This window comes from Bison bison, unplaced genomic scaffold (assembly GCF_000754665.1).
Source record: "Bison bison bison isolate TAMUID 2011002044 unplaced genomic scaffold, Bison_UMD1.0 scf7180017864108, whole genome shotgun sequence".
Taxonomy (NCBI): domain Eukaryota; kingdom Metazoa; phylum Chordata; class Mammalia; order Artiodactyla; family Bovidae; genus Bison; species Bison bison.
Window position 1 is genome coordinate 9,602,519 of NW_011494680.1, and position 24,663 is coordinate 9,627,181.

The 24,663-nt window shown below is 42.9% G+C and overlaps 2 protein-coding genes across 3 annotated transcripts in view; both read right to left on the reverse strand.

Moving 5' to 3' along the window:
* The window catches only part of MOS (v-mos Moloney murine sarcoma viral oncogene homolog), a 32,151-nt gene extending 29,847 nt beyond the window's left edge, over positions 1-2,304 (reverse strand). Inside the window, exon 1 of the mRNA XM_010839018.1 lies at positions 2,294-2,304. Within this exon, the coding sequence (XP_010837320.1) occupies positions 2,294-2,304 (11 nt within the window). The remainder of the gene's footprint in view (positions 1-2,293) is intronic.
* PLAG1 (pleiomorphic adenoma gene 1) overlaps positions 305-24,663 on the reverse strand; it is a 47,005-nt gene continuing 22,646 nt past the window's right edge. Inside the window, exons 2-4 of one of the 2 annotated variants that reach the window (XM_010838971.1) lie at positions 7,385-7,483; positions 4,088-4,446; positions 305-3,581 (exon numbers count right to left, since the gene is read on the reverse strand). In XM_010838971.1, coding sequence (XP_010837273.1) covers positions 2,324-3,581; positions 4,088-4,329 — 1,500 coding nt within the window. In that variant the 5' untranslated portion in view covers positions 4,330-4,446; positions 7,385-7,483 and the 3' untranslated portion in view covers positions 305-2,323. The remainder of the gene's footprint in view (positions 3,582-4,087; positions 4,447-7,384; positions 7,484-24,663) is intronic. The other variant, XM_010838972.1, reaches the window with a different exon arrangement.

Consider the following 24,663-nt stretch of genomic DNA (forward strand, 5'->3'; position numbering starts at 1 on the left):
TTTGCTTTTCCTCTCGACGGTGATTAAAGCAATATTGAACACTAATCATTCAACTAATGATTTAAGTAAGCAATCTGTTTCATAGAAACTAAAGCGGGCAGCAACACAGCAGAGCTAAAAGCCTACTTTGAGAGCAAACAGTCTCCTAGGCAAACGCTCAGGAGCAGTTTGAAAAATTTTTAAATGTATTTCCTTATTAACATATATAATTTTAATGCCTTTGGAACACACTTTTTTAATAAAATGTAACTTTTAATAATAAAATTTAAATACATACGTATAAAAACTACTGCTCCTGGGATTTAAAAAAACAAAAACAAATAGGAGCATGATAAAAATACTGGAGCCAAAGCTCCGTACGAGAGCAACTCTGATTCTATGAAGTGCGATACACGTGTGTGTACATATATATAATATATAGTGAAACCCCATTTACATTATTACAATTTACATCTCTCCACAAATTATACTACTCCCAAATAGTTTAAATAATGTATTATATTCAGTAATCTGCACTCATCTTTAGAACTTCTTGGTAAACATGGAAATCCGCAGTGATAGCTGGCCCTGTCAAAGGGAAGAGAACCTTCCACACAGGGCTCATGAGTGCTCAGAAATATTTTTTTTTTTTTAAGAGATATATACTCTTCTATAAACCCTCCCTCCTCAAACCCACCCCGACAGACAGGGTCCCCAAATAAGGTGTTAACAAGTGCTTAATAAGATATGTTTCTTAGGTTGACGCCCCAACCGATTATTAGAAAAATAGAATAATAGTTTGACCTTTGAGAAAATGTGCTGGTTGTCTGAAGTGAGGAAAGCCTGTAATAACTACTGTATTCACTGAACACCACGCTCTTGTTATTTTTCACATCACCTAAGACAGTGCTTGTTTTACTATGCTCTTCTCCCTCCGTCTGCAAATTCAGCTTCTTTGTGACATTCCTCCCACTTTCCCAGGGACTTGTAAAAGTGGGGTTTACTGTATATACTTTTAGTCACTTAAATTTTGTGATCTTTCCTCAAATAGTTTTTGAATGCATTTAACTTTAAAGTCTCTGTCCAAAAACAGCAGGGAAAAATGAATTAACACTGAATGGAAAAAAAAAAACCACTGAATGAGAAAGATACCACAGTGCGGGGGGTGGTGGTGGTTGGCGAGCCGGGTTGTTCTGTTTTCTGCTTTTGGTGCTCAGGGAGAGAAAACTGAATCAAAGGGAGCAAGAGTGATTAAGTGATATGCTGTGACCTGACCCCTCATTTCCACCCTGGCAACAGGGGACGTGGTCCCCAGACAAGTCCCTAGCAGAGTGGCAGGCCTCGCACTGGTCTCTCTACCTGGGGTCTCTCACCCTAGAAGATGGGACAGCCCCACCCCTGGGATAAGCACACCTGTGTTCCCCAACAGCTGTGGACTCTGGACCAATTGTGCAGTGAGAAGCCAAGGGAAGTGGCTGGCTGTCCTCGACCTACCCTCTGGCCATGAAAGATGGAGAAGATGAAAGAGATGCACCTAAAGACTGACGCTGAATACTCTTGACGCCATAAACTATTAGCATGAATGCAAGAAAGACAGCAACAAGGATAAAACGTGGCAAACATCCTGTGTACTAATTTAAGGCCAACTCTTAAGTAACATGGACTGCCGTGTCACCTTCCTAGGGGGTGTGTTTGCTACAAATACTGGTGCGCTTTGTGTCTAGACTTGTTTTTCTTATATGTGCATAAAAAAGACAGCAAACATTTGAGCCAGACAATAGCAAGTCTTCAAAATATACTGACCTGAAATTATGGTTATATCTAAGAAACATATGCTATGTCCCCAGACTGGATTCTAAATTCATTTGAAGCATTTCCTTATTAATCCATTTAGAGGCTAGTAAAATTTTTTTAAACTCTCAGGTCGTTCATGTACGTTTTAGAAAACTTACATTCTGTAGCAAAAATTTTTAAGGAGCCAAATGTCAAAAGGTAGAGCCATTGATCTCGGACAAAAATGCAAAGTTTAAGATCTAACAGTAAGTCAGAACATGGGATTTGTAAGACTTGACTGCTAATAATGGCTTTCCTATGTGAGAAATCGTCTTAAAATATGACAGTTGGCAGTGAATCAGGACAAAATACCCAGGTAAACATAGCTGAACACAAATGGTTCTGTAGCTCATTTAAAAAGCTAGTTTCTATTTTATACTGGCTTAATGAAAATTGGTACTATACAGAAGCAGAAACTGTGATACTGTCTTAAAGTAGGCACTACAACCAGAACGGTCAGCTAAGGCAGGGCTGCACGTACGTTTCGGCCATCGATGCGCACGGTGGGACTCTACTGGAAAGCCTGGTGGAAACGGGGCAGGGTTGTGCTCGTGCTCAGACTACTGGTGAAGGCTGCGGACAGCGAGTGCAGAGAGCCCAGCCCTATGGTGCTGGCAGGATCCGGCAGGTCCTGGCTCTGCGGGGGGAGCTGAGACACCGAAGAGTGTGCCTCCTCCTGGGAGTAGCTCATCCCCAGGCTCCCCACCGAGATCGGGTTATAGGGAGGGCCATTTAATGGTATGAAATTGAACAGCTGAGAGAAATCCAATGCTGGTGTGTTCAGGGGGTCACTGATGGAGATGGAGCTTTTGGACAGGGAGAGGTCCCCCGTGCTGTCCTCCAGGGACCCGAGCTGCGGCTCCAACCCCAGTTTGGACGAGGATGCTGGAGAGTCCTGGGAGGAGGAGGGCACGCCGCCCTGCAGCTCCATCAGGTAGCTCTCAATCTCCCCCTTCAAGGGCTGTTCTTTTTCGGGAATAGAGATGGCATATGAGGTAGAACTGAACGGGTACTTGAAGGAAAGGTGGTGGGAGGGGTGGACAGCATCCATGTCGATGGGGCACGTCATGCCCAAAGGCAGGGTGGTGATCATCTGGTGGGCAGAGCCCGAGCTCTGCACAGACTGGAACGGAGTGTTGTAGAGGTTCAGCTGCAGCGTGCTGGGGAACGGCTTGGACAGCAGCTCGCTGGAGGGCAGCGACATCACCGGGAGGAGCTCGTCCTTGATGGGCACCGACACGTTGCAGGTGAAGGGATCCAGGAAGTCCACGGGCTCCGTCTTGACCTTCAGGAGCTCCTGGTTGTGGCTCTTCTTCATGTGCCGCGTCAGGTGGTCCTTGCGCCCAAACCTCTGAGCGCAGTACTGGCAGAGGAAGTCCTTCCTTCCCGTGTGCACCACCATGTGTCGGCGGACGTCCTTGCGCGTGTAGAAGCGGCGGTCGCAGTGCTCACATGGGTGCTTCTTCTCCTTCACGCCGCCTGCCGACTTGCCCGCGTGCGACTTCAGGTGCTCTAGCAGCACGCCGGTGCTCTCGAACGTCTGCAGGCACACTTTGCAGGTGAGGTCGCCGCTCGTGGCCGCGTGCAGGGCCAGGTGCCGCTTGAAGCCCAGCTTGGTGTTGTAGCTCTTGCCGCACTCTTCGCACTTGAACGTCTCTTTGTTGGGGTCGTGCGTGTGCAGGTGGTTCTTCAGGTGGTCCTTCCGGTGAAACATTTTCTCGCAATAGTTACACTTGTGGGTTTTCTCTGGAGAGTGCGTAGCCATGTGCCTTGAACACAGACATATTCTGTCAGCATCATGGTAAGAACGGCCTGGCCTCCCTGTTCAAACGGAAGCTAAGCTGCTAGGCTAACACAGACCTGTCCTACTCACCGACACTCTCTAACTCACTACACATCTGCTACAAAGGGTACACACCTAAACACCGCAGACCTGGAACCATCTAAGTCGCCACTTTAGTTCTCTCTGGTTTTTAGTGACTGCAAATGCAACTGAGCAAGACAGAATATACTCACGTTAACGTCCATACCCTTCTCTTGCAATTTCTTTGTACAAACGGACATTCTACGCTCGTTTAAGCATTGCATTAAAAAAGATCCAAAAGCACTAACACATAAAAGTCTGTGACTTAGAATGCTAAAACGTCTAATCTACTTAAACATTTCTCTCTGCAAGTCAGCGGAAAGAGGTGGATACAAATATATACGTTAACAATGGCTTCAAATAGCCAACATAATAGAAAATAGAATCTGAAAGACAAATAGAGTTTAATACCTTTGTAATTTGTACTTAGAAACAAAGGCTTTCGTGCAGTCTTGTTGTATGCACTTGTAGGGCCTCTCTCCTGTGTGAGAGTAGGAGTGCACCTTTAATTTCTCAACACTGTTAAAGGCCTTGTCACACAGTTGGCAAGGAAAGTTTTTTCTTGGTTTGGTTTCACCACGCTTACGTTTCCCTGAAGGGACTTTCTGGGTATCTCTTACTTCTGACAAATCACCAGGAATGACAGTGGCCATCGCAGCCTAAAGCAGGCCTTCTTGTTGGACACTTGGGAACTGCCCAACTCCACTAAATGATTTAGCTTTAGGTGGCTTCTCAAGTTTCATGTGGTCGTAAAAGAAAGCAAAAAGGGACTGGAAAAAAAAATAAGAAACAACTAGTTTGTAACTAGATTTAATTTTTAAAAGTTTTACTTGCTATGTGACGCTTTTGAATTAAAAAAGAAAGAAGAAACCATAAAATGGATTCAGCTGGTCTAATGTAATATCTTTAGGCTTCTTTTATATTTGTCAAAACACATATTAAGGCATTGCTCAGAATGAACAGTTCACAGATCCCCTGAGATCCCACCTGACAAACGTCGTACTCAGGGAGAGCAGCAGGGAACCCTCGGGAATCATCAAGACGTGACACTGAAAGTAGCATCATTAAAGCTTCACTTTTTACAAGGACCCAGAGAACATAAATCTCGCTGAGAACATAAAAATGTTTCCACGTATGTTTTAATGTCTAAAAATTCTCTTAATTTGTGCGAGGCAGCTCTAGCCACAATTTGTGTTGTAGAAGAATATAGATAATCAGCCAAAAACTCTTTTAGGCACCTTGTGAACCATTCAGTCCAGGGAAGGAGTTCTTAAGACAAGAGACACCAGAGGCCTGAAAGAGTTGAACTCATTGCCCAAGGTGAAAATCAATTCTTTACATCAGTGTCATCACACGAAGAGGGGTTTCTGACTCAAGAGTAGAAATGACTTGTCTTCAGGACAAATATGCATTCTTGAGGTGGTGAAACGTTTTGGTGTTATGTTAGGTGAGGGTCACGGCTCCCTGTCTCTTGGGTGGAAGCAATGATTTGGCTGAAGTAATTTTCCCCACTGTCTTTCACGTCATAGAAGAAGATGCTGTTCATGGGGCACCCAGGGAGAGCGGATGACCAGATATAGGGGGCTAGTCTCTGACACACCTGTGACCTGTGAGAGTGGTAAGCACAATACTTGTGCAGGGGTACATCAGTGTGGAGGAGTCAGTTTGAAAAAGGTGGGTCAGAGTTTCAACTCATTATCAGTGCTTTGAGAAAGAAAGAATGAAATGTATATTGTGTATGGCAAAGAGCATGTCCACTTAAAAACTTACATTGATTGAAAACTTTGAAAACTTGTGGACAAGAGATAGTAAATATTATCAACTGTATTTCTCAGAGGAAGAAACCAGCTCCTCAAAGATCCATTTGATATTAAAAAGGTAAACGATTCCTCAAGTTCATGAATGCTAGTTTTTAGCAGGGTACTATATTTCTAAGAGACACAGAACTGATAATACCAGCAACCTCTTTCAAAAAGATCTGACTTTAAATTGAAAATTGGCAGGTGGCTAAATGTTATCAACTACTGATCAATTGGATTTCTCATCCTATTATATATTCAAAAAGCAATGAAAACCAGTTTCTATCACTTGTGTTTTGGCATCAGACTGACGCTTGCCCTCACGAAAAGTGGATGGATTTAACCTATGTTTTTGTAAAATTAAGTGTACATTGCAATTGACCCTGTTGTATTTTTAATGTAAAGACTGTCCCTAAACAGGCAAAATACAGCAATCATCTGCTCGTGTGACTAAAGAGTAAAGCATGGACGTTGAGTTAATCGGTGTCTGAGTTACACAGCCTTTCTTCTTCAGTAGGTAGACACATCAAGGCTTTCTTTCACGCCTAAGTTTCCTCTGCAGTTTAAAAGTGACATTAACACTTTTTTTCACACAACAGCAGGGTACAAATTCAAGTCCTCACATACTGTGGAATTATGTGAGAAATAAATATCAAAAGATATTGGAAAATAACCCACGTATTTTCAAGTACAATGTGACCGTTACCAAGAAAGACCTTAGACTTGGTCATCAAAAGCCTCAAGAAGGTAAAAAGACTGAAAAAACACAGAGGGTTACTGCAGAGAAGAGAGCATTTGTACCCAGCTATTATGTGAAAACTGGATAAATCTTAATTACATTGAATTAGTGCACAGTACTTTTTGGGTAGACTATATCCTTCTACTTTTCTATGTATTAATTCTATTAATTTTTAAGAGTTTGCTATTTTGAGAAACTTCAACTAAAAATTATCTTAATTTATCTACTTAAAAATTGTAATATGTATTAGAACTACATGTAACTCTGTTCTGTATTTTCCAAGTCTCCTGCATATGTGTTATCATACTTTTCATAATTTAAAAAATAAAAAAAAATTTTTTTAAGTGACATTAACACAATTAATGCAACTGACATCACTATTGCGAACACAATGTGTTCCCTCTGGTTTTAGATTTTTCTGAATCTCAACGGCTTGTTCTTTCCCTGTTATATTTTCATTCAAGACACAGCTTCTCTGCCTCTCTCAGAAATATCTAAACAGCTATCCTGCTGTAACCAGTAAAGACAATGTAAGTTGGTATAAAGCATTCTGCCAAAGCAGGAAAAAAGAGTAATGTTGACTTTCTAACATGATGCTTTTGTGCATCTATTTAGAATGGTGTGGGAAACAAGCTGTTAAATTTTGCAACTGTTAAGTCAACATGGAATACAAAGTATCTAAACCCCCATGTATAAGTAATATCTGAAAATATTTCATAGACTGGTCATATTTTGCCATTATCATGTTAGAAGAACCCAACTATAATTGGGCCGAGAATTCCAGTTGAGAAAAACAGTTTTTAAGTTATTGAAAAGAATGTACTAAAACTGCATCATGATGCAGCAAACAATTGATCCTATGAAAATTGGTGACACTCAATATGGAGTAACACAAGAATTCTGTTATCTTTGGATGTACAGACTGAGCAATGAAGAATTGCATATTTCAAATATTACACTTTTCTAAGACCAGCTGAAATTTTTTCATGGCTAACAATATCATTTAACTCAATATACTGCAAAATTTAAATTACTTACAGTGCATTTAAAAACTATAGGATAAAGTTGTGACTCAACATTGTATAAAAACCCAAATTTATAATATGCATATCAACCAAATACTTCAAAGATACATGCATAGAACTGTAGTGATTTTTGTTCAATGCATACCTGATGATGGATGGACGAAGCCTCAGACCTTGATCTTAGCCAGTCCCATTGACTCTTCGTGGAAGAGAGCGGAATCCAGTCCTTCCCATTTTGGCCAACCTATGAAACAAAAAATAAGCATGGACTACACTCTAAACGGAACCAGTCCGTAAGTGATGGAAAACACGGGATCAGAGAATGGCGATTTCATGACACATGCTTTTTCATTCAGTACTCGGCTGAAGAGTCATGCATTAATTTTTACCAGTTGCAAATCTTTATTAGTTCTGAGCACATTTACATGACCAAATTAAGGCAGAAATGAAAAGTAAGACAGTATTACCTAGATAAATGGCATCTCGTGATGCTGAATGACCCCACACTTTTCCCCAAATTCAATTTTTTAATCCTAACTCGCCTATTCAGAGAAATGCCTGTTAGGGTGAGTGTAAACCAAATGGATCAAATTTTCACGAAGCTAAACACTACTCAAGAACAGACAAGCTCGGTTCTCTCTTGGGGACAGCGCACCAGCAGCCTGAGCTCAGAACAGCGGGCTCCCTGAGGAGAGCACCTCCCAAGCTCACACTGCCCATGCTTGTGCAACACAGGCTTCTACGCTATATGTGTGTTACCTGCAATAGCCCCCACTTTATTTCCCAGGATGCTGCAAGCGCTGCTGACATGTGGCAATATCTTAGATTTCAAAAGCATGCAAGGGAAGTTAAATATAGGTTTCCTACAGGAGAAGGGGTATTTTAAGAGATCGATGTTGAAAAACCTTAAAATATCTTAAAAATGCCTATTAGTAGCAAGATCCTTAGTAGACTAAGAAGACACATTAAAAAAAATCTGCTAATAATTCCTGATTGTACAAGTAAATGTGAAAAGAACAAATAGCAGAAATGGTCAAAGAGAAGGGGAAAAAAATAGAGAGTACAGGGCACAGAGAAATAAGTAAATCCTAAACGGTTTAAAGATAACAATTCAGGAATCATGATTATGAGAATCTGAGGAGAATATAAATCCAATACTTGAAACAAAATAAGCTTCTCCAATGACAGGTTAATGACAATAACTTTACTTAACATTTGAAGTGAAGTGAAGTGAAAGTCACTCAGTTGTGTCCAACTCTGCGACCCCACTGACTGTAGCCTGACAGGTTCCTCTGTCCATGGGATTCTCCAGGCAAGAATACTGGAGTGGGTTGCCATTTCCTTCTCCAGGGGATCTTCCTGACCCAGGAATTGAACCTGAGTCTCCTGCATTGCAGGCAGATTCTTTACCGACTGAGTTATGAGGGAAGCCCTAAGATTCTAAACACACATTTAATTAATTTCCCCTGAAATCAAATTTTCGAATACTTTAAGAATTTGATGATCTGTAGATACAATATTTAACAGAGGGCATTCAAGCATCAATACAAAAATACTACAGGTATATGTGAAAGCATTATTCTCATAGTTTAAAAGACAAGAGAAAACAAAAATTTAGACTAATAAAGGATGCTCAACAAAGTTAAAGCAAAGGCTCCATTTTTTGGTAAAGCACAGAACATGCATAAATGGAAGAACTGAATTCTGCACTTCAAAACTGCAAAATGATAAATAAACTTGGTGAATACTTACTTGCCCAGGGCACATACTGGGTTTTTGGTAGGGCAATTAAGAATATGAAAGCCTGTGTTGCACGTTATGCTAGTTCATAATATAAATACCTTACACAGTGGAGGGTGTTTTCATCTCTATTACCTCCCTGGAACTCAATGGGTCTGAGAAGCAGATGCTTTTATCACTATGTCCATTTTAAAGTGAGAGGCCCAGAGAAGCTGAACATCTTGACAGCATGTATGTGGTCAAGAAGGGGCCAGTGTCCTATGTCGGTCTTATTCTACTGCTTTGTAGACGGGCAGGCTGGCAAACCAATGTGCAAGTGGATAAATCCTCTCATTACACTTAAAAGGCATGAAGAAATAGGAGATGGTCCTCTTTTCTCTATCAGAGCTGCCAATATGACCCCCAAACAGACACACCTTTAAGATTTAAAAAGCTTGTTTTAAATAATGACAGTTTGTAAAGTAAATTTAAGGTAATTTAAATAGCAGTTAAAGTAACAAGTAGCATATCTGTCTCAGTGGATAATGATTTATAGGTTGAAACAAAAATCTAAAACTAAAGTAGCCTAGTGAACAACAATTTTTCTTCCTTTTTTCCCCAACCAATATAAATTTTACTGCATCTCAAATACATCCATAAAATTTTTATTTATGCTTACTGTTCAATGGCATTTGTAATAAAGAAAAAATCCTTTAGAGTCAAAATAATTCAGTACAGTTTAAAATTACATCTATTTTGATTTGAAATGTTACAGTAGTCTACAAATTACTCCACTTACATATTTTACACCCTGAAATAAAATAACAGACATCATTTTCATTCATTTTATCACAAAACATAATTCCAAAGTCATGGTTAATTTCCCTGAATTCAGCCTAATTATTTTGAGTTCTTATGACAGGCTAATTATTTCCTCAAACAAAGGAAACCAGAAGCTGTTTAGAGTTTATAACTATTTGGCTTGGCATAATAAACATAAATATATAGTTTCCATTCATGGATTCCTAACTAAAATGTCAACTAAAATTACCTGTGTATTCTCTTTTATACTGTTAAGAAAGTCTTTAAAAAAGCATTATGACTGAAAAGTCTGCAATGAAATTCGCACTCCAGTTTTTCTTTTTTACATATCAAATATAGGTTACCATGCTTTTCCAAATAATTACAAAGTTCTTTGTCTTGATCTAAAGAATCACAGAGCAAGGTAGAAAACATACATATACCTATTTTAAATTACCCTAAGATGAAGTAACACTCTTCAGAATACCTGCCCAGTTTTTGCTGGTACCAGAACAGATGTTATTTTTCCTAGGGCGACTTTGCATACACAAAAACAATAATTAAAGAGAATATAGTGTGTGCGTGCACACACACAGGTTTATTATCTCCCTGTGTTTTACATTCTGAAATGGTGACTCATGCAGAAAAATAACAAGCGCAATGAATCATACATCAGAGGGTCTACTAAGATGAATTCCTAGGAGGATGCTGACAGAAGAAAAAGCTTGAATTAAAACTATTTCTGTACTTTGTACTTTAAGTCTCACAGTTCTGACAGTTGTTTCTCTGAGAGCTGTGAATTTTGACAGTACTTACCTGCATCGATAACTCTTTCATATTTAAGCTAGAAGTCAAGCATATACTTTGCTAATTAAGGGCAAAAGCTATCATAATCAAAGTTTCAGTCTCCTTTATGCTAATCATAAAACTCATTAGTAAACAATTAAGAAAATGTCAACATTTGCTTAAAACATGTTTTTTACGTAAACAGGTGGGTTGGAAAAGGAAATTTACTACTAATAATTTATATGTATAAAACACGATAAAGCTTTGAATAATGTGAAAGAAATTACTAACATGATAACATAATTGAAGTCAATTCTGAGGGGCAACAGCATACTTAGAACACTTCTTTGATACGGTATGATAATGTGCAAATTTTTACAGCATTTGGTTTTTGGAGGTCTGTAAAATCCCTTATTAAGAATAACAACTTATCTTGTATGTATAAAAACCTAAAACAGAAGTAAAAATAGACTGTAGGCAGCATTGGGGCAGGAGCTGTATTAGTTGTATTCAGTGTTGTTTCCCATAAAAGGAAGTAAAATTTTTGCTGAGTGAATGAAAATAATTAAAGCAAGACAAGTGCTTTCCAGCAAGGAAGTGAACTTACAGGCTCAACCCCCATAGTAGACACAGGACAGAATGCATGTATCTAAATTCAAGTAAAAAATAATACAGTGTGGATATAATTTGGTCCAATAAACTAAACGTAAGCCACTAGAAAGGGACTTCCTAAACAGCTATTTGTAAGGCCTTAGATTAAAACAACAGTGAAGTGAAGTGAAAGTTGCTCAGTTGTGTCCGACTCTTTGCGGAATTCTCCAGGCCAGAATACTGGAGTGGGTAGCCTTTCCCTTTTCCAGGGGATCTTCCCAACCCAGGGATTGAACCCAGTAACTGCAGTTAAAACCTGTCTGAAATACTAATTTTGTTTCATAGAACAAGCATTCTCTGACTGACTTTACTGTTAAGGAGTCTATTAGTATGAGTGTATAATATCAGTTTGGTCCCCATTCATTCCTAAAGCAAATTTTTAAAGTGAAGACATGCCTGGAGCCTGTGTCCATGCCTAACATGGAGCAGGAAGGATGGCTACATGGTTAGGCAGTTAGAGAATCTGCGATGCCACAGGACAGGATGGAGCAGGGCACATGCCCAGAAGCAGGAGACACAGCAGTGAGCAGGGCTGCGCCTGACCTGGCCTGCCAAGTTGTAACCAGGTACCCAAATGTCTCATTTTACACCCGGAATACTGATAATCACAGAACTAATCTTCCTATCTTTGATGTCGTTAATGAAAATCCTTCAACTATCAGGACGCCTTTTTGGAATTGCTTTATGTGGTATTTTCATCTTTTGAGCAATTCATTAAAAAAAAACGGTTCTAGGACAGCCCTTCTGAAATTTACCACACGATGTAGCCCTACAGTATTTTGAAAGACTTTAACATTTAATATACAAATACTGAAAGCCGACAGAGAAGTGAAAGGAATTGCAGACCTATTAGTGCTTAAGAACCAAGAGGAAAAAGTCAACGGATTCCAAAGTGGCATCAACAAACTCCGATGTCAGTTCTCTCCTCTGCACAATGAGGATGTTCCTTTTGGGGCCACCTTGAACTTGGGTGTGGGATATTTCATTTTCTAGAGTCCCCAGAAGAAAGAATAGATGGCTGGATGAATAAAACAAACTTATCCAAATAAATTTTATCTTTCAATTCAGAAATGTCTTCCTCGGTTAATTTATTTGGTTGTTGTGTGTATGTGTGCTTAGTTGCTCAGTCGTGTCCGACTCTTTGCGACCCCTATGGACTGTAGCCCACCAGGCTCCTCTATCCATGGGCTTTCCCAGGCAAGAATACTGGAGTGGGTGGCCGTTCCCTCCTCCAGGGGATCTTCCCCACTCAGGGATTGAACTTGGGTCTCCTGCACTGCAGGCAGATTCTTCACCATTTGGCCACCAGGGAAGCCCTTTTTTTTAATGGTTGTATATTCACATCAAAAATTAAAAAAAAAAAACAAAAACTAAAAACTACAGATGGGTGCTATGTTAGAGCATTTTCACTTTCTTCATCTAGACAATTAGTATTTGCAAACAGGAAATGAGCACAGTATGATGCAAAAGAGAAGCAAAGATGCCAGAGAAAGAGCGAGAGAGCAAAAAATCTCAAGTACACCTGAATACAGAGTTAAGATTGCTTAATCACAATTTTATCACAATTTTATTTCTAGAGGTTTTTTTTTTTTTTTGCATAAAGCATTCCCAAAATAGTGGTGCTCAGGCTAGGATTATAAAGCAGGTGTCACAGGTCAGCTCAATTTGAAAACTGCACGTGTCTCAAATTGGGATGACTTGTTTCTCTGTTTTTCTTACCACTGACCCCTTAAATTCCTAGGGCAACAAGAAAAATGCTGGACACCAACTATAAAAATGTTCACACTGAAGGACCCTGAACATTTGGAGGGCTGCCTCCGTGCATAGATGGTTAACAGCCAATGCTATTAAAATGACAAATACAGCATCACCCAAGCTTCGAGTCTGACCTCCCCAAGCACGCACACTGAATCTGTCTATATGTTCAGAAAGAGTACACATTAGAACAAAAGGGGTAAGGAAACACAGTTTCACCAAGTTACAAAAGCTCATGCAGAGAATTAGTTTTAAGCCATCTCAAAGTCGGGTGCGCTGTGGATGTCAGCTTATGTTGTGGTACACAGTAAGGCACAGATGTTGTGAAGTGTGACCAAACAGCAAAAACACAAAGGAACCCACACCCAGGAAGTTTCCACCTGTGCCCTCACCCTGTCCTCCCTGTGTCTGTGTGACTGTCTGGGGGCAAAAACACTTCGATTGATTCCTACCAAGTTGAAGGTGAATGGGATTTGTTCCAGGCAAGCCTGTTAAGCCAGGGGCGGCCACTGCCCCCACCACCAGAGGACCCCTGCCCTCCCCCAGCTATCACAATTAGAAGAGACCTGATAATTCGATTCCTCGACCAGTTTTACTTGAGACAGGGTGAACTTTTTTCAGAATGAAGCTTTTCAGAACACTATGTCTCTGAGATTCTTATGTCTAACATGGAGGGTCAAGTCCTTGTTGAAGTGACCTGTTTCTCCCCTGGGACTGTAAATTCATCTGCAGGGAGAGACCACAGGTCACCCCCTCCACGTCCCTGGCACAATGCCAGATGCTGGATGAACATGCATGGACCACACTTGAGTCCCTTTGAGGAACTTCAGGAATCAAAGCAAGCAGGTGAACATGTTGTGGGGCTCCTGAAATTTCAAGTGAGTTTCAAAGCAAGCTGAGAAGACAAGCCCCACAGGAGGAAGATGTTAGTTCCGCGCTGGGGTGGAGACCTAGTGAGCATTTGCAGCCGTTGGGAAGCCATGGATGTGGAAAGCTGTGGAGATGTGGGCACATCCCCTCGAGGTCACCCTGTGGGTGACCCAACGGGCAGGGAGGCACCCCTGGGCGGCACTTGGTTGGCCTGGACTTTTAGAACATTTCTGCTGTTGAATGTTCAGCTCCATAGCTCTGTGAGCACATGCAACCTGTCTCCACTGTGATTTACTGTCGGGAAATGAATGGTTTTATGGGAAAGAAAAAGGAACCAGGTAAAATTTAAAAACCTTAACAGAGGATGTTCTTCATGTGATCTTCAACGGGGGGGATGATGTTGAAAATGTCAGAGGTAATTTTTGACCAGTTACAGATTAAAAGAAATGAGAAGGGAGAGAATCTGTGTGAACAGAGTTGGCTAAGTAAAAGAAATGAAAAAAATTTTCTTTTTCTAATTGCTCCAAAACAGCTTCATTCAAAGCAAGTGTAAAAGTTACAATGAAATAGAGGAAAAATAAAAATCCATAACCCGTAACACTAGAAAACCATTAACATCTTTATATATAACTAAAAATATTTACAACATAGGAACAGCTATAAGTTTATTCTGACTTGATTTTTGTGCTGAGATTGGGGCATTTCAGCCAGATCAGTTTGTGGGCCTTTCACCTGATCAGAGCTCCTTCCCTGTGAACTGTGAGACCCTGCCTGGCCCTCGGCCTCTGGCCGTGTCCCCCTTTCCCAGGCATGGCCCGCCTGCTGTTGGTGCAGTTCGGGTGACTCGAGCCCATCCTCTGGCACTCGGCATGGCCATCCATGTCCTTCCCATCCCAGGGCTGAGGGTCCAGGCCCCTAAACCTCCATCCTGTATTCAAGGTCTTGCTGACAAGACTTACCTGGTACCAAATCCACATGTGCCTGGATTTCCAAGTATGGCTATACTGTGATCTGAGCCACTGAGCTGCCCCTACAGGCTGCAGACTCTAGCAGCCTGACTGTGTCCTCTTTCCAAGGTCAGCGAACTGTTGCTGTTCCACCGGGATCCTTATTCTAGCATCTGCCGCATCCCACCTGGCAGGGCCAGCCCTCTCCCCACTTGCTCGGAGGTACCCGGACCCTTCCCAGTGGATAGAAAGAGATACAGTGGAAACTCTGGGTAAGACTTGGAGGAGGAAGAGTTCATCTGCGGGCTGTTTGGGGAATGTGGACAAATAAGCTTTTACAGCAGCTCTGCGTTTCGTGCACGAGACAGGGGAAAAATTTCTCGTTGCCAGGATTCCGATCCTTCTGTGAGACTGTAACTATTAATGAGGTCCTGATGAGCACGATACATTTTGATGGACCTAAGAATAGTAAGTGGCATGCTTATTATGTGGCAGGCTTTCCAAAGCTTTTAATGTCGTATCTTCTATTATGAAGAAACTGGAATAAGTAATCACTTGGAAAGCCGTGCCATATAATGATAAAAGCCACCTACCGGGGGCTCTGCTCCCAAGTCTAGCAAGGCAACCTTATTAATAGACCGTCACAGAGTGAGGCATTCTGGGTGCCAGATACGGCCAACACACCACCAAGAGGCGACCTAAAAAGAAAAGAAGAGTTAGTCTCAAGTTCCAAAAGTCACACCAGCTTGGCTAATGGCACATGAACCACAGTGCTGTTCTTATTCATTACCACTTATTCATATCTTGATACTTTAGTGGGAAATCTAGCTCAGAATCTGTTAGGAACAAATGTGAATCAAAGAAAAATATTTACAGTACATGGAAAACTGAAAAGTAAACCAATCAATATGCCTTGACTCATGCACTTTCCCCTTGAACCACCATGAAATTATCTAGGTTGTTCATGTTTTTAATTCAGTAAAAGAGTCCACGTTTACTGCTGTTTCTCAGAATTGCTGCTTGTTTTCTTCATTTACATTTTAAACACATGCACTATTTTTGCTGTAACACGTTTTTGAGAAAAACCTTTAGGGTTGTGTATTTTGTTCCGAACAACAGGTGAGGGAGAAATCCCGACAGATGAGTGTTTCCTTGTGGGCTGTGTGTTCTCGGGGAGGGGAGGTGTGTGGGTTGAGGACGGCGTGCAAACCTAGAGCACCCCCGAAGTGGAGGCGGAACAAGGACAACTGGTACCCAGCTGCTGAGCTGGTCTTCAGATAAGGCCGTCACTGGTTCTAAGGTGAATTCGCAGGTGGAGAGTTCATCGTCAGCAAAAAGAAAACCCCAAGTGAACTCTGAAGCCTCTACTGTGAATCTTGTCCTCAGCTTCGTTATACCATGCAGGTGATGGAGACCTATGTCTGTGGTGCTGACTACCGGGAAAGAGGCACCACGAGCTCCATGCAGAAACCATCTGCTTCACTCCCCTGGACCAGGGGTCAGCGCGCAACCATACATAAGGCCATATTAGCATGACAGATCGACAGCAGAGACATTATATGGTGTAAACTAGGAACACAGAGGGTCAGAAAAGGAGAAGACCACTACAGGCTTGTGCTTGAAGAATGTACAATAAAGAAGAAGAAAAGGGGTGTGGGGAGCACACTGATAAGCCAGGACTCAGGGCACCAGTGCAGGTTACATGCAGGCCAAGGTGACCCCTGGCTGCAGTGGGGTGTAGTCATGGACATCATAAGCGTCCAGATGAGAAAAGTGCAGTGATGTCCGAGGCTGGGGGCTCTTACACCCATGTACTGTGACGAGAACAAAGTGTGAGACAGGTAAGGGATCCACGGCTCTGAGAACAAGTACCGGGGAGATGGGGTGGATGTGGGGAGCAAAAGCAGTGGGGGGAGGACAAGGGGCATGGAGTGCTTGTCCCATGGGCTGCGGAGGACTGTGCTGGACGAGCACAGAGCTGAAAACCAGCAAGAAGAAGCCTTTCCAGAGAGAGGCCACCGGTGTGCCCAACAGTATCCACACAGGAGGTGAAGGGAAGGTGGACAGACAGCCTCCTGACACAATGATAGGATGAAACCGGCCTTCTGTGGTGGGTAGGGGCGATCAGGCAGAGCTTCGAGAAGGAAAAGGTGGCAAAACCCACAAAAAGACAGGACTGCGAAGAGTTCCAGAACCACCCTGCACTCGTGTGCAGAGTTCACCACTTAGGAATGATGGCATCAAGCTTCAGCAAGAAAGAGGGTGGACCAGGCAGTGAGGAGACTGGGGCCAGGAGTGGGCTCCCCTCAATCTGGGTGCCAGCAGAGGGACAGGAAGTGACCTCCAGAGAAGACAGACTTCTTTTCAGAGCTTTGTACTGGAAGAGGAGAAAAATGGTAGGGCGGTGGCTGGTGGCAGTCAGGTGCCTGGCAGGAGAGAAGGAGCGAGCTGGGGTACTGAGGATAGAGAGGCGGGAGGGCAGGGGGAGAAGACAAGGCAAAACTGTGCCCAAGAAAACAGAGAGGTTTTCATCTACGGTGATTACAGATGTGGGAGAGACACACACTAGTCCTGCAAGTTGTTGGTAAAAGGGGTAAGAGGTGTGAGGAGCTGGCTTAACTTGGTCAGTGTCAGCAGAGCCAAGCAAGAGGGTGGTGTGGATGTTTAGGATGGGGGAGGAGCAAGGTGCCCAGCCTGGGGACAGTGGCCAAGGTTAGAGTGATGCTGTGGCGGACAAGAAGGGGGTGTCTAGAGGCATCCCTGAGGCTTTAATATAAACAAACAAAACCTGCCATAAAAATGAAAAATTTCTTAAATAAGATTAAGGACGTGATGGACAGCATAAGCAGTATAACCAATATTTTATAATAATCTGAAATGGATTATAATCTATAAAAATATTAAATCACAAATTGTATTCCTTAACATAACATTGTAAATCAACTATACTTCAAAAAAGAATTTAAAGATCAATTTAAAAACTTAAGTTTCTTAGCTATTACTGTTGGGAGTGTAAATTGTTGAAGCTTTTCTGGAATATGTTGTAGAAATAGGTACTCAGAGCCTTTTAAGTGTCCATTTATGCTGATCTGATAAATAATTTCTAAAAATGTAAGGAGAAAAACCAAGAAATAAAGATTTAAATATAAGCATGTTCGAAGCATATTTTAAGCATAAAAGTTTAAAAAAAGAATAAATTGATAGTGTCTAATAAAAGGGGTGAAGTAGGATATGTCTATGTGATAAAATAGTCAGCCATTAAAAGCAATGAATCACATGATTAAGCACCAATATAATGCTAATAATTTTTAAAAGCAGGACACAGAATACACTGTGATTCCAATTTTCTAAAGTACACACTTGGAACTACTCCTCCCCACTCACCTCACAATACCCTTAAATGTCCCTTGCTAAGTTATTTTAAAAAATTAGCAAGATATAGACTTTATATTCTTCTGTATTTTACAAATGTCTTACTTTTACAATTAGGAAAAAATAATTTTACCTCCCCACCATAAAAAGCTTTTTCAGATAATGATGCTGGGAAAAAAAAGAACTTGTATCCATACCTCATTCCATATACAAGTAGACCATGGACACAAACGTAAAACCTAAACCTATAAAAATTCTGTGAGCAAACAGGATAAAGATTTTGTGACATTCAGTAAGTCAAAAATTTTTTGGCTACAACACAAGAAGCACAACCCATAAAGCAACAAATTTATCAATTAGACTCAAACTTTAAAACTGCTCTTCCAAAAGACAATGTAAAGAGAATGAAAAGACAGGCCACAAGAAGACTGGAAGAACTCTGCAAAGAATGTCTGTGATAAAGAACCTGTATTCAGGATATACAGAGAACTTCTGAAACTCAACAATAACAAAAGCCAATAAAAAAACGGGCAATGTTTGAACAGACGTTTTAGCAATGAAGACATATGGATGACAAATAGGCACATTAAAACATGCACACCATCACTGGATCATGCTGCTAAGTCACTTTCAGTCGTGTCCGACTCTGTGCGACCCCCAGACCCCCAGACGGCAGCCCACCAGGCTCCCCCGTCCCTGGGATCCTCCAAGCAAGAACACTGGAGTGGGTTGCCATTTCCTTCTCCAATGCATGAAAGTGAAGAAAAGTGAAAGTGAAGTCGCTCAGTCCAACTCCTAGCAACCCCATGGACTGCAGCCTACCAGGGTCCTCCGTCCATGGGATTTTCCAGGCAAGAGTACTGGAGTGGGGTGCCATCGCCTTCTCCGACTGGATCATAAGGGAAATGCAAATCACACCACAAGGACACACTGCTGTCTACACACTAGAATGACTACAATTAAAAAAAAAACAACTGACCATCTGACTGCATCAAGTGCTGGTAGGACTCACACCACTGGCCGGAAGGTAGAAATGTACAGTCACTTTTAACAAGTTTGGCAGTTTCTTAAAAAGTTAAATATGTGCCCATCATGTGACACAGCCATTTCACACCTATGTGTATACCCAAGAGACAAGAAAACATATGCCTGTATGAAAATTTGAAAGTGGATATTCAGAGCAGTCCTGTTTGTCAAAGTGAAAAACTAGATAAAACCCAAATGCCCATCAGTGTGTGAATGGGTAAACAAGCTGTAGTAGGTTCAAACAATGAACTAATCACCAGCAATGAGAAGGAATAGAGTACTGATATACACAATAACAGGATGAACCACAACATAATCAGGCTGAGTCAAAGAAGTCAGGCAGAAAAACAGGGGCATGTTACATGATTCCATTTACACACCATTCTAGGAAATGCAAGGCCATCTACAGTGACAGGAAACAGCTCGGCGGTTACTGGGATGGGATGGGGCAGCAGCATTCAGAAAAGGACATGAGCAAAGCTTTGGGAATGACAGGCGTTCTCACTGCGGTGTCTGCGCTGCTGGTTTCATGGCCGCATCCCCGATGTCCCTGCCTGGCAAACCGTGCACCTTCAGTGCGTGCTGTTACTAGACACCGATTATGCTTCAGCGCTGCTGCTGCTGCTCAGTCACTCAGTCATGTCCGACTCTGTGACCCCGTGGACTGCAGCCCACCAGGCTCCTCTGTCCATGGGATTCTCCAAGCAAGAATACTGGAGTGGGTTGCCATTTCCTCCTCCAGGGGATCTTCCCGACCCAGGGATGGAACCTATGTCTCTTGCATCTCCTGCATCAGCAGGTAGATTCTTTACCACTACTGCCATCTAAAGCTAATAAAAGAAGGTAAGTTTTCATACTGAGAGAAACTTAAAATTGATGAGTCTCAGAAACAAATCATCATATGAATTTGCTGGAGTCTGCACAAAAAAACCCCTCTACTTTTCTGTGAAATGATAAACTCATCAACTAAATTCTTCATAAGGGTTATGACTCAAGATGACTAAAATCCTTCCTTCCCATTCAGAGAGGGTAAAAGAAAAAAAAAAGATGAGTGGGATCCTGGGCTAACTGTTAGAGTCACATTCAGTCCTTACTAGAAAGGATAAGATGTCCGGGCCGTTTTCAGAGCAACATTCTCAGCTGTCGCCCTTGGAGGAAGCCAGCGAGGTTCACCTGTTTCTTGCACACTGGCTGGCACATCATACTCGGTGATTTAGAGGCTCCGGGAATACACTCTGCCTGGAACTGAGACCAACACACAATAAATAGTCTGGGGCAGGTTCTATTTATCAAATACCAAAGAAGCACTCAGTGGAGAGCCACGATTCAGCCTGGGGACAGACCTTCTAAATATATTAATTAGCAGTAACCTTAAAAAGAAAGAAGTGTCATGCTGACTGGGAGGCCTGCCTTTGATTAACTAAAAAAATAATAAAGTAACAGTTGAGCCAAGACAATCAAAGAACGAGTAGGTTATCAGTCAAGCACGGGCAGGTAGGGGGTCAGGAACTGCATGGTAGGTCTGGGTGACTTCAGGCAATTTGTTTTTCGTAGCCAAGAGAGAAAGACAGGAGGAAGCTGGAGATGGTGGAGGAGTCCTGTATGAGGGCTGGACATTTTAAATTATTCTAATTTAAAATTATCCTAAATGTGGGTGTCTGTAGAACATGTTCCCTCCCATCCCACTTCCATCCCCACACACAGTTTTAAATCATTCAACAAACAGCCGACCTCTGTGTGCTTGTCTGAAACAGAATTTTCCTATCAGTTGTTTTAGGTTAGCATGTTTTCTTTTAAAGAAATGTGATCTTCCTCACTTAGAAACTCAGGCCATTGCAGTGTTTGCTGATAGGTATCAATAATTAACAAAAAGGGGTTTACACCCATCAGTATGAAGCCTGAGGGTCCTCTCCCCTGAAGCCCCAGTCAGGACTTGGGGGGCTCCTTCCGCACACCCGGCCCCCCACACTCTGATAAGGACTGAGTGACCAGGGCTGTGTGTTTCCGTCACCGTGACCAGTGCAGTCTGACGATCCATCGTCTTCACGATGCTCCTTCGGAACTCTGACTTGGAGAGGGCCTCAAAACACAGACTCTTACCCGGGTTCAGGGCCAAGAGAGTGGGGACCAGAGGCACAGGCCCCAATTTCTGAGAGTCAGAACCGGGCCTGATCCTGCTGGACCCTTTTCTAAGGGCAGGAAGGGACCATGCAGGCCTGTGAGCATTATCTGGGGACATACCTAGATCTCTAGTGGGATTTCTCAGGGCTCAAGGTCCCAAAGTCCCCTATTCGGTGGGTGACTCAGGATTAAGTGCTGACCCCAAATGGCTGGATGTGCGCTTAAAGAAAAGGGTTCATTTTTTTTCTCCCTCTTTACTGGCACAGGCTCCTATATAGAATCAGAGCTAACAGAATCTCTGAAGGACAGGTAGGGCAGAACTATGTGTGAAGAAGTGTTTGGTCACATGTGGTGTGAGATGCATATGAAAACTGATACCTGTTGAAACAACTTACTTTTGATCGTCTCTTCTAACTGTGGTAAAAGATTATAACACACCTGTGAAAACAGTAAGATTACTACAAACCAGAGAAAACACCTACTTTATCCAGGTACACACTAAACCCAAATTCCTCACTGTGAATGCTGTGACATGGAAACGCCTTGTTCACACAGCATCTTGAATTTGTCCCCTCCCCACAGTCTCCTGAAACTGAAGCGGGCTTGGCAAGGGTTTGTGAACTGAATGGCATCTTGCACAGCCAGGCTGGTGGAGGGATTAGGGACAGAGGGAAGGAGACAGCATTCCTATATGTCCTCGGCTAAGTCTGACACAATGAAGATGGCTGCAGTCTTGGACAGTAACTTCCCATGGTCTCAAACAAACAACGTGTGTTTTCTGAGGTTTCTACATGATATTTGCATTATTCTCACACTCCTGCTCACCCTTTGCAGAGGAAATGTTTCTAAACATCTTTGCGACTCCATGGACAATAGCCCACCGGGCTTTTCTGTTCATGGGATTCTCTGGGCGAGAATATTGGAGTGGGTTGCCATTCTCTTCTCCAGGGGATCTTCCCCACCTGGGGATTGAACCCAGGTCTCCTGCACTGCAGGCAGATTCTTTACTGTCTGAGTCACCAGGGAAGCCCTGGTGTTTAGATGTAATTTTAACTAAATGTATTTACATTGGGCTGACCTTGTCAAACAGCTCTCTCCAGCAAACGCAGTGTTTGCCAAATTTATCTACAGGCACCTGCCACAATCCTGGACTTGCTTGTTTTTTTTTTTCAAAAACTTTACTGGTATTGATGAATTGGGAGTTTGGGATTAGCAGATGCAAACTATTATATACAGGATGGACAAACAACCAGGCCCCACTGCAGAGCACAGGGAACTCGTCAACATTCTAGGATAAGACATAATGGAAAAGAATGTGAAAAAGAATATATATACACATAAATAATGGAATCACTTTGCTGTACAGCAGAAACTAACACAACACTGTAAATCAACTATACTTCAATAAAATAAAATTTAAAAATAAGTTATTAAAAAACTTTACTGGCACTGATTATATCATTAATGGACTGATGACCCAGAGACCTGAGCATGGATTTCTCCGTGTATTGACCGACGCCATATTAACATGCCTCATGGCCTTTCTAGACCTAAATATCCTTAACTGTAAAGAGAGCGCAGTCAGTTGCAGATTAAGTGGGCTAACCAGGACGTAAGGTGAAAGTGGCCACAGAAAATCATGGTGAAGACAAAACGTGTCACAGCAGTGCATTGATGGGTGACCCTTCTGCTTTCTAAACTGAAGCCCACTTAGATAACAAAAAGTCAATCCATGCTGGGGGCGAGGGGGAAAGGAGCCTTTGGGGGTGACAAAAGACAGCAGAGAGACTCTTGGGTCTGCCTCCAGTGGGGTCCCTGGCGAGGCCGCAGAGAAAGTTCCCTCAGAGCCAAGATCCTGCCTTTTCTCATTTGTTTCCGCATCCCCGCTACCTAGAATGGGGGGGTGCATCGAGGTGCTCACACATGTGCTGATGGCACAGGAGGAGGAAGAGAAGGGGGCGGGGGGAAGCTGTCCTCCTGTTGGCCACGTGGACCTGTGGAGGGGTACAGCTGCCCACCCTACTTATTTCCCTTTGTGAGCAATGAGAAACTGGCTGAGCATTTAAATGAAACTCCCTTGGGCTCCCTTGGGGCCCAGCAGTCAGGAGCACCTTGCCGTGGTTCCTGGCTGGGCCCACCCTCACCAGACACTGGGACGCTGCAGTCACTGTGCCACCTGGTGGCCATGCCGAGAACGTTCGTCCTCCTCAACTGAGGAGAGCCGCCCCTACCTGCACAGGACCTGGAAGGTGCTGTCCAAACACACTTCCGGATAAACACACCCGACTACATCTGCAACAGATCACTAGTAAGGACCCCCTGGATGGCACAGGGAACTCCACTCAGTACTCTGCAGTGACCTTTATGGGGAAAGAATCTAAAAAAGAGTGGATACATGTATATGTGTAACTGAGTCCCTTTGCTGTATAGCAGAAACTAACATGGGGCTTCCTAGGTGCTGGTGGTAAAGAACCCGTCTGCCAATGCAGGAGACATAAGAGATGTGGGCTTGATCCCTGGGTCGGGAAGATCTCTTGGAGGATGAAATGGCAACCCACTCCAGTATTCTTGCCTGGATAATTTCATAGACAGAGAAGCCTGGAGGGCTACAGTCCACTGGGTCGCAAAGAGTCAGAGGTAACTGAGTCCGCATGCACACATGTAGCTTATTTTATACATGACAGTTTGTACCCCTTAATCCCCTACCCCTGTATGGCCCCTCCTGCTTCCCTTTCCCTATGGGTACCCTGGAGCAGTGAGGCCAGCACAGGTTGTGAGGAAGGGTGGACACTGGTCACACGGGCAGAGGGGAGAATATCCCCGAGGAGGATGTGGCATCTCACATCACTGCAGCGCAGGTTTTGTTAAATGTTGTGGTTATGCCTGGCCCTCAGTCTTCCCCGTGTAGTTCTGCCTCAGGGTGGAAGGACCTCTCTCCACCGATCAAGTCTTCTGCCAGGGAAGCTGCTGTTGTTGTTCAGTCACTAAGTCGTGTCTGACTCTTAGTGAGCCCATGGACTGCAGCACGCCAGGCTCCCCTGTCCTTCATGATCTCCCAGAGTTTGCTCAGATTCATTTCCAGAAGATCTCCACATAACTCGCATCAGCCTCAACCTGACCGATTCCTTTATGGCAGTGAGAAAAACCTGCCAACCTGAGAATGGGCACAGGAGACCAGATGGCTGTGCCTGGGGAATTTCAGCAGTTTAGGGCTGTGAGGGGACCCAGGAGGGAGGAACATGGCCAAGGCAGGGCCAGGAGCGGCCACACCATGTCACCAAGTCATGGTGGGGGCAGGCCTGGGGCTCAGCTGTTACTTTAACACTACATATGTGGCCACGGAGTCACCTGGTCGCAGAGGCGAGCAGTTCAAGGA